The sequence below is a fragment of the Micrasema longulum genome, unplaced genomic scaffold (genome assembly GCF_059751315.1).
Source record: "Micrasema longulum isolate JH-2025_06_02 unplaced genomic scaffold, ASM5975131v1 h1tg001941l, whole genome shotgun sequence".
Classification (NCBI taxonomy): Eukaryota; Metazoa; Arthropoda; class Insecta; order Trichoptera; family Brachycentridae; genus Micrasema; species Micrasema longulum.
The window spans coordinates 1-10,318 of record NW_028279115.1 but is presented as its reverse complement, the minus strand read 5'-3'; the positions used below and the strand labels follow the sequence as shown (position 1 = coordinate 10,318).

The window sequence follows — 10,318 nt, the reverse complement described above, 5'->3', positions numbered from 1 at the left end:
ATTATGTGTATTTTACTGTATGAAGCATATTTTGTGTATTCGTAATTCGTAAATAAAAGTTCAAAGTATACTCAAGTTGCATGTTTTTATTCATCTTGGATTTATAAATTGTTTAATTTAATTTGAAACAAAAAATAAACCCTTATTGGTTGTTTAACATGTTTATAAAATTTCGCCAGGAATTAAATAAAACCATATTTTTAATCGATATGTATTTATTAATTAATATATAATTAAACATTCATCTACACCCAAAATCAAGAGGAAGAACCTATGACACAATGCGCAGTTCAGAAGCAGATCAACTCAATAATCCAAAGAGCGCAACATTGTAAATAATATAAATTGTGGTACTTCAGGCTGATCGGAAACTGTCTTCGAAATAGAAATTTACAGGAATAAAAAGGAACCTGTTTCACTACTCACAGAGATGTGTTTTCGATCATCCTAATACAGAACATTTCTTGGTTATCGCACAAAATAAAACAAATCATATACACACAAGGAAACATTAAAATGCAACGCTCGCAAATCGAATATAAATATGAACATAGAATAAAATCGCAATTACAATTATCAACAGGAATATTTAACTTTGAAGTGTGCCTTCCAAAAAGGTAAAACGGTCAGGCTTGACCCTTGACTGTTTAAGTAGGCTTAATTCCAAACTGTAAAAAAGCTACCCCATCGAAACCAAATCAAGCTTCATGGATGAATTACCTTTATTTATTACAGTGTAAAACATTTATAACCGACAGTTTTATGATAACAAGTATGAATAACACACTTTAAGTTAAATTTCCACAATAGAAAATAAATTTTAAAAAGGGTTTGATTAATATTGTATCAAATCGGCATAACGTTAATCAAATTGCATGCTTCATGTTACTACATATTGTATGATCTCCATAGCTCATGTCGAGTTTACTTATATCTAAATTAATTAATGGTTTAATGCGATCAAAATGATTCACCAATCATAAATGATTCGCATTTCAGTAAACGAGAAAATTTGCAAATGGAAAAAAATACTTATATCTATGAGTACTATACTATTATACTCTTACTATTCCTCCACAATTTATGGTATTTCCTCCGTCTCTTTCATTATAATCTTAGAACAGTAATTTACCTAATCTAGTTAATCAGAATTATAAAATAAATCAATGAATTGGTTTAACTGATCGCGACGTACACGCGTCAGCTCAGACTGAACTATGTACGCGCGAATCAGTTTGGTGGTGTAGGAAGTAGGAATATGTACTATCCAACTGTATGTCCTGTGGAATATTTTCACACTTGTTTGTAAGTTTAGGAGGTTTTGATGAATAAAAAATCAAATTAAATTTTTTTCGTATTATAATTGCGATATGTCATCGTTTCTGTTTTTTAATAATTTCATTTTCCTTTCGGGAATTAATAGTATAATTTACATCGATTGCTTTAATAATAATGGTAAATTTAATTTATAAATAACCGATTCAAAATCCAAGCCAAACAACCAAACTATCAACATAAATTATTGAGATAATAGGAAGAAAATTTAAGTATCGTAAGATCGTCCATAAATAAATGTCGAGTATTACAAACTGTAAATTTGGAATCGGCTATTTGAAATTATATAAAATTATGGAAATAATTTGTCACAATATTAAAAACGATAAGAATTATGTACAATAGGTCTAAAGAAACACAACCATCAGGTCTGTTACAAACTCAACAAAATTTAAATACGTATTTAGTTAATAATAAAAGAATTATCTTACAAAATGCTCTAGTTATACGGCCCAACAAGTGGCAAGATACATGTCAACCTTCGGCCACAATCTGGTAACTCTGTCGATAAAGTAATAATAACACAGTAGTATGTACAATGGTAGCGGCCGTGGTAAATATTAACACAACCGTCCTTACGCGGGCGCGGGTACAGTACAGACTACAGACCAGGAGACGGGAAAAGGAAAAGGGAGCTTCCCTTGGCGGAATGCCGGTACCGACAATCCGCCGGCACTAGATCTCTTGCGGTAACACTAAAACTAATTATTCCTGCGATATGGTATGTACAACTGCGCGTCGTATGCATCGGATATTGGATGTCTTAGCTGATCTTCACTTAGTCATTTGTTTGAGGTAGACAAGTTCACTCGATATCTCTCGGAAAACAGAATTCACTTATACCTTTCGAAACAACAAATGATAATTACAAAACTTTCATTTAACCTAAGGTAGGGATATGTCTCTGTTCACAATTCAAAAAAATCTGCTTCGGCCAAAGAGGCGCTATGTTATTGTCCTAAGGTGATGATTATATAATATAATAATACATAGGAGAACACGTCGATTCATCGGCAAAAGGACATTGTATAAAGTTTATTTTGGCCTCTGTGAGATAAAAAAAAGATTACCTAAAATTGAAAACTCTGTTAATCGCTATCAACATTCAATTAATTTACAATTCATTTAAACTGTAAATAAAAAAGGCGTTACTCTATATATGGAATAATATAATATGTCTTTTTCCTAATGGTCATGGGAATTGTATGAATTGTACTTTAAAATACATCTTTATCACGCTTCTTCTAACTATCTCAACACACGAATACTTAATTCTCTCGTAGTACATTCATTACACAATAGAGACAAAAGTCATTGACGAAAAGAGAACTCGTTTTTCTTACACTTTTTGTGTGTAAATTTTCATGTGTTGTGACAGTCAATTAGTTTCTAAATGAGGTAGTTATTTCGATGGAGCTATAGCAATCCAGTAACAATATATAATTACAATTATTACGATCTGTTAAATAAACAGTTACACGTTACTTAACATCATATAAAAATGGATTCACATATCCATAACGTGGTACAAATCACAAGAAAAATGTACAGGAACCTTCAATGGAGTTAAGCACGTGGACATTCGAATCGAAATTCAACAAATTAAAAGCGCATCAACACAACAATGAAGACATAAGTAACTCGAGAAGAAAACTCGCCCAAAAAGAATAAATTTAAATCTGTATGTTTAATTATTGCAACTTCCTCTCCTAATCTTCAAAAGATTTCCCAGCGGAGTCTCACAACCGATACCACTACACCCAAGCTATCCCTTTGTCCCTTTCAGTAATGGCGACTGAGAACTTCACGAAACTTCACTAAGTATGTACGTTGAATTATTTCTTTCGAAGTTAATTAATCCGCGATATTGTAATTAAACATATATAATATGAAAATGGTGTATATCTTATCAACTTTACACGTATTGTATTTGATATTTTGTACATTTTGGTTTCATCGTAGGACTACTTAAAGATACCTACAGTCTAAATACAAATTCATTTTAATTGCAACAAATGTTCGTTCTCATAAACTATTCCTATATAATCCTAGTTTCATATAATAATATATCATTCTTTATTTGTATTCCATTGTATTAAATTCATACAACAAGGTAAGCCTAATTTGGCAAATTTGAAAATATTTGTAAATTTTATTTAAAACGAAAAATTCATTCACGAGGTAGCTGTGTCTCATTTCATTGACCGAAATGGCCATTTGATAAAAGTATTCCAATTCTGTTACTATCTACCCATAAAACATTAATATTACTGGACAGCTGGAGAATAGTAACGAAACATTTGTCTAATCAAATTACTTTAACAGATCTCGCAACTGGAAAACAATTTTGATTTCTACATCAAACAATATCATAACAGCATATGAATGAAAATATTAACAATAATTCAACTAAGAAATGTATTTTGCATTCTATATAAAAATAATCGAATAATATCTTAAAACAACTAAACTTTTCACTTAAAGAAACATAATACTTATTTTAAAATTGCTCTAATAACTTGACTATCAATCTAAGTCTGGGTATCGATTGAAACATGTATAACTATGATATAAAAAAATAGCTGCACCGATCCAACAGGTGATTACCTGGCAGGTATAAATATGAGACAATAACCTTCCACGCAGGAGTCACCTTGGTACAAGAGATCGGGCAGTGGAATGACCGGAGACACTGGCACGCCATCATTAGACTTAGTTCTCATTTAAGAATGTGAAGTTTTAGTAAACATTACAACATTTTACACCAAACAACTCGACAAAAGTAACCAGTTCCATTAAATGCCCTGTAATTTAGACGCCGTAACACAATCAGTCAAACTACACTAAACCCTGATTTAAAATAATAAAACTATCACTAAGAATCTGTTAAGACGATATGCACTGCATAAATCGATTGCTTCGCAAATAGAGATATTGCCCGTGATATGTAAGTAAGAAAAGCAATGGGAATAAGACAATGAAGAGGCCTATGCACTATTGGTCTTCTTGCGGTGGGTATCGCAATGTTTGAGCATGTGGTCTTTACGAATGAAGCCCTTCCCGCACTCGAAGCAAGAGAAGGGTTTTTCTCCCGTGTGCAGACACATATGACGACGCAAGTCCGTCTTGTGGTTGAATTGCTTCGGGCACTGTTCGCACTTGAAGGGCTTATCGCCGGCGTGCTTGGAGTAGTGTTCTTCGTAGGAGGCGTCGTTCGGGAATCTCTTGCCGCACCGCACGCATTTGAACGGTTTGGCGCCCGAGTGGAATGACTTGTTATGTTGGGTTAAGTAGCACGCTTTATTGAACAACTTATCGCACTCGAAACATTTATGGATCTCGGGGGCACCAGTTTTAGCCTGCGCCTGTTTATTGCTCGATGACAGCGGTGGTCCAGATACAGTGGATGATATGGATGGAGACCCGTTATTTTCGTATTCTATTTTTACTGTGATGGGACTAGGAGGAGAGCTGACTTGAGATTCATAATTCTCCTTGTTTGAGATCTCTAACGCATCCTCGCATTTGATAGACGAGAGATCGTCCATCGAAAAGTGTTCTCGTTTGATAGTAACCATAGAATCTAATGTTGTGAGATTATAATTTTGCTGATTTTCAGCGGAATGGGCACTACTTTCATCAATATAATCTGTCGGGAGAACGAAATTATTTTGATTTGAATTTAAAATAGTCATGTAACTATGAATGGGTGGCGAAAAGCCAGGGGCGTTCCCCCCCACGTTATGCATTGGTGAAAAGTTAGGCACTACGATGCCGTAACGATGCGACTGAAATTGTGAAAAACTTGGAAGCGGGCCGGAGGGTTGCATTTCCAAGCCTTGCATTCCGAAATTTTCAGAGGCAATTTCACCAATAGTAACCGGATTGGTTGTAGGCAGGCTGTTGGAAGCCATATCCATAACGTGGGGGGACATCGCGTTTGGGTAGTTCGGGCCCAAAGTCTGCTGAAAATTCTGACCCAAATATAAAGCCGTGTGGGTGTGATCCTGGTGCGTATGAACCGGGTGGTCCGAAGGCCTCGGGCTGTAAGGGTTGCCCGGCAAGTGGCTGAACGGCGGGAGGCTGTGAGACGTAATGGGGGGCGTACCCTGTGGCAGGGGCTGAACTGTAGAATTGCTGGTTGAAATCGATAGCAGGCCCCTCGAAAGATGATTTGGTTGGACGGAGGGACCTGCTTGCCCGTTTGGGGGACTCCCTACAGAATTTGTTACAGAACTAGGTTGGGAGGCGGGCTTTGATTGAGAGTGATGACCTGAATCCAACGGATTTCCTAAACCAGGTGGCGGATTACCCATTGTTAAAGGGTGCGAACCCATTTGATGAGGAAGGGGATGGTTAGCTAAGGGATTGTTACCAAGAAGTTGATTATTACCTATATTCGGCTGCTGGTGCATGTAAGGGCTTTTACCAGAGGGCCCCATACCTGTGTGCTGCGAACGATCGAAACTCTGGGATGGAAATTGTGATGAACCGTGGCCATCATCGGGGCTGCGGACGTCATCAGAAGATAGCGGGCTTTGCGTGTTGGGGTCGCTGGAACTCGATTGTTGACCACGCCCGCCGTGGTTTGGATCCCTCGTTGGATGATGGTGGGTGCTGATAGGAAGAGTAGCGGGATCCGGCTGTCCTGATGATCGTACGGCGTTTTTATGAAGTGTTGTATTGTAGTGACGCTTTAAGTGTCCTGAACTAGTAAACCACTTGTTGCAAGCGGTACAATTATATGTCTTGGGTCTTCGTGCTTCATTTGATTTCCAATTAGCTCCTTTTCCGGATATAGGTGGGACTGAGTTGGACGAGTTTGGAGCTTGAGTGCTCGTTATTTGTGGGCCCGCTGGTGAATCAAATGGCCTGTATGGTTGTTGTATTTCACGACCTGATGTTGAAACTCCAGTTTGATACTCGCTCATAGACATCTGATGTGGTTGGTAAATCTTTTGATCTTGATGAATAAAATTTTTTTCGTGTGGAGATCCGGAAAATAGCTTTTGTTCTTGCTGATAAAGCTTGGATTCGTGAGGATACATTTTTTGTTCCTGTGAAAATACTTTTTGTTCGGAAAACATTTTATGGTCTCTCGGAAACATTTTCGGGTCACCGTTTATTTGGTGGTGGCCATACATTTTTTGTTCCGGCCATGGTAACATTGCAGATACTGGGTGAGGATTAGGACCATTATGATGCATTTGCGAAACGTTTCCTTCAAATGGACCATTCTCTTCACCGCCTGGATGTACAACTTTTTGAGAATCTAAATCTAGTATATCGGCGGATTCTTCTTGCTCTTCTTTTATTTTGGCTTCAGTATCGGGAGCGAAATTCCCATAGTGTTGTTTATGCGGGTAGCCGCCTTGGGGATGGTGAAAATGAGAACCTCTCGGCGTTGGAGGGTGGCTCGTAGAGCAATGTTCCGAGAGTTGAGCGGCTGAGTCACAAACAAATCCGCATTTATCGCACTGTTTCGGCGATGGAGATGGAGTCGGCTGACTGAGCGGTTGTCCGTATAAAGGACTGGAAGAAGAAACTCTCGCCGAACGCTCCGCTGGAGGTGGATATGGATGGAATCGCGGAGCCTTCGAGAAGTCCGATGCATATGGCGCCTGATGTTCCCACTGTCCTTCAGGGAACGGTGGAGGGCCATATGGGAACTGGCCAGGAGAAAAACCTGCAGGTTCTGGTGTTTGATAAGGAGATGGTGCACTATGATAACTTTGCGGCGTAGCTGGATGTCCGAAGGGGGCTGACGTCTCCGGCGTAGCCCGTTGGGGAAATTCAGGACTCGGCTTGGTGATCATCGCGTCGCTGGAATCTGCAAGAGCGGCCACAGCCGCTTCGCGTTTTATCTTGGTATTGTTGTTATTTTCGAGATCATTCTGCGCGCTCTGCGCTTGTGTTGCCCATTTACTTAGTAAATTTTCCTTATGATATTGGAGATGTACCTCGAGTGATTTTCCAGATTCAAAGTAAAGTCCACAGTCCTTACAGTGATGTTGACCGGTCGGAAACGCCGATGCCAGCGTACCGTTGTTAGCCATTCGTCGTTCGGCCTTACAGCGTACCGCCCCCGGCACTCGGAAAACGCACAACCGTCCAACACTTTATGTGAGTCACTTTGTTTATAAACGGCTTGACCATCAATTCTATTCGCTACATGCGAGATACGAAATAAATAGAAAACAAAATAAACAAGTTTAAAAAATAATCGTTCGAATCACATTTTTCTTTACTCGGAAAGTTCACAATATAAAACAACGAAAAGCGGCGCGTAAAAAGTTTTCTTGTCAGTCATTCCGCGGGGTAACATTCTCCGGGCGGGGGAGTAACATAAACAGAGTCACGCGGAGCGCACGCGGTATGCCACCATCGGCGGTGGAGCAGCCGGCCGAACTACACTGTCTGCTGACAACTCGCGGGTCCGCAAAGGACGACAAACGGGAAAACAAATTACAAATAAAAAGTAATCGTGGACGCAAACTGAAATCGTGACCGCGCGGGTCGGCTGCCGATTGTCGACTGGCGTCCGCTCGGCCGGGCCCCCGACTCGGGGCGGAAGGAGGCGCCCCCCCGGGGATAGTTCAGCCCTTCGTCCTGTGCGAAAAGATTGTCGGCCGAGAGAAGAAGACGGCGAACACGGGGAGGGGGGGTAGGCTCTAGCGGCTAGGAGTTTTTTTTTAAATTGAAATGGCCGGCCGGCCTGTCCAGCGAGAGGGGGGCCCTTCCCGCGCCCCCCAACACCCCGCTCTACAGTCTTACACCCAGGGATGGCTTCAACTTCAAAGAGCCTTGTGCCAGAATCCAGAACTTGACATTATAACTAATTATTTAAATAATTTAAATTCCATACAATTATTTCATTTAAATTAAAACTCAATACAAGTGTTTATGTTACTGAATGAAAGATGCTAAGTTCATAACTATAATGTATATTTATAAATATTCAGTTCAAATTTATTTTCGACGATTCTTAAAATATACGTAGACAACAAGAAAATAAGCTAAATATATATTTTTTAAGTCATTTAATTTTTCTTGTTCTATCAATAAAAGAGGCATTTATTATTATTAAAGTTAGACAATTAACGTAGCGCCATTTTTGTGAAAATCATATTAAGGGTAAATAGGTTTATATTCAACAGAGATGGAGAACATTAATGAAAAGGAAATGTGTTAATCTAGGTATTGACAAGGCTTACGGCCTGTGATCGGCAGGTTAAAGTGGCCACTTTACACATTGTGAAATATTCATTTGAAAATCCATATTTCTTCGATTATTTTATCTGTTGATTTTTGTGAAGTTAAAAAGCCTTTATTGATGTGAGTAAGATTCTCCTACTGGAATTATTATATCCACTAGGCAATGATGTTCAAACACAGGTAAAATGGCCACTTAAACCAACCAATGGCAGGTCGTAAGCCCTGTAAGTGCCTAGAATTCCATATTGCCCATAGTGTTTTCTAGCTCTGTTGTAATTTGTTAATCTTAATAGCTACCTGGGGTCAAATTCAGTCTTTCGTCTACAAACATTTGGACCAACTTAAAACATTGTAGGTTTATATTCATTCACCGTTTTCATGTTCGTTGTTCTCGTGTCTCCGATCCCTTCAACTTTAAATTGAACGAAACGTTTCGGGCTTGTAGTAAAAAGGTGTTAACCACGCGTAGAAGACGACTGTGAAAAGGGTCAGCCGAGCGGTGCGTGGGTGGATTTTGCGCGACGTTGGGGTCGGACGGATATCTGAATGCGCTACCTTCTTGGCGAGATGAAACTCTCTGGACGGCACATGCAACGTAGGATTTATCATCTTACCTCTATTTATTTATTCATTCATTAAATTACACCCGTTTAAATATGAATAAACTGATCAAGGCTTTTTTGTCTGTGCCCGTGTTATACCATAATAATTAATAATAAAAAATACATAGTTAAATGAATTAGAATAAATAATTTTAACGACATGTGATGCATTATAAAAAAGATAATCAGCTATGAATATTAAAATATAAATTATAGAAATGAGAATTAATACATAATCAAATATTCAAAATAATAGTATCATTGAAATAAATACACATTTAATATAGATATATATATATATGAAAACATAAAAAAAATGATAATTAAGATATGGTTTCCAGAAACTCACTCTATACTATAGTAGAAATAGGGAGTAATAAATTAATTGCCAAATAAGACGAGTACTAAATTAAATAATACAAAAAGACCTAATGAAAAACATAAAAATGTCAATTTTTCTAATTGCTAAACTCGAACTTTAAAAAAATTGACAACCTCGTCCCTATCGATGTGCAGCAACCAATTAATTTATGTTACTAAAATGATTAACATACGCCGCGATTGGTGTATCAATGCAGTGCCCTATGCACCATGAAAAGGAATGATGACTACGATGTGTGAAATAGAACTAGAATCCTGGACCAGTGTTTTTAACCCGATGGCAGCACTTAAATAAAAATCCTGAAAAGGAAATCGAGTAAAGAACGTCTGTCTCGTAGTATAGTGTAAGCGCGTTCTTTTTTTTTTTAAGGAATAACCCGCTAAGCCTCTATTTTAGAGGCTTTTCAACAGGTGAGATATAGGGGATATGAAAGGAGGTAATGAAAAATACATCAAAACACCCAGACCAATTGAGAAAAAATCTTTCTTAGATTTTTTCTTGCAACTGGCGGGAATCGAACCCGCGACGCCAGCTTCACAGTTGGCCGTCTAACCAACTGAGCTACGGCGCCTTCGCAAAATCAATTATTTGTTTGTAAGTTTAATTTTATACCAACAATATTTTTAATCTTTAAAAAATATTCGTAAGCTTGAACTGGGTTCAACTCCATTGAGAGTTATTAATTTTAATATATATCAACAGAGATGAAGAACATTTTAAGTCTAGCAATTAACAGGTCTTATGACCTGTTGTTGGCTGGTTAATGTGGCCACTTTACACACTG

At 38.1% G+C, this 10,318-nt stretch overlaps 1 protein-coding gene across 1 annotated transcript; it reads right to left on the bottom strand.

The window, feature by feature from the left end:
* Positions 1-252: 252 nt before the first annotated feature.
* Positions 253-7,865, bottom strand: zld (zinc finger protein zelda). Its single transcript, XM_088238682.1, has one exon. It carries the CDS (start codon positions 7,389-7,391, stop codon positions 4,323-4,325), a length of 3,069 nt encoding a protein of 1,022 aa, XP_088094808.1. The 5' UTR covers positions 7,392-7,865; the 3' UTR covers positions 253-4,322.
* Positions 7,866-10,318: the final 2,453 nt, after the last annotated feature.

Bases quoted from the DNA above. Each gene is read 5' to 3' on its own strand.
- zld (XM_088238682.1), bottom strand. From the start codon at position 7,391: ATGGCTAACAACGGTACGCTGGCATCGGCGTTTCCGACCGGTCAACAT.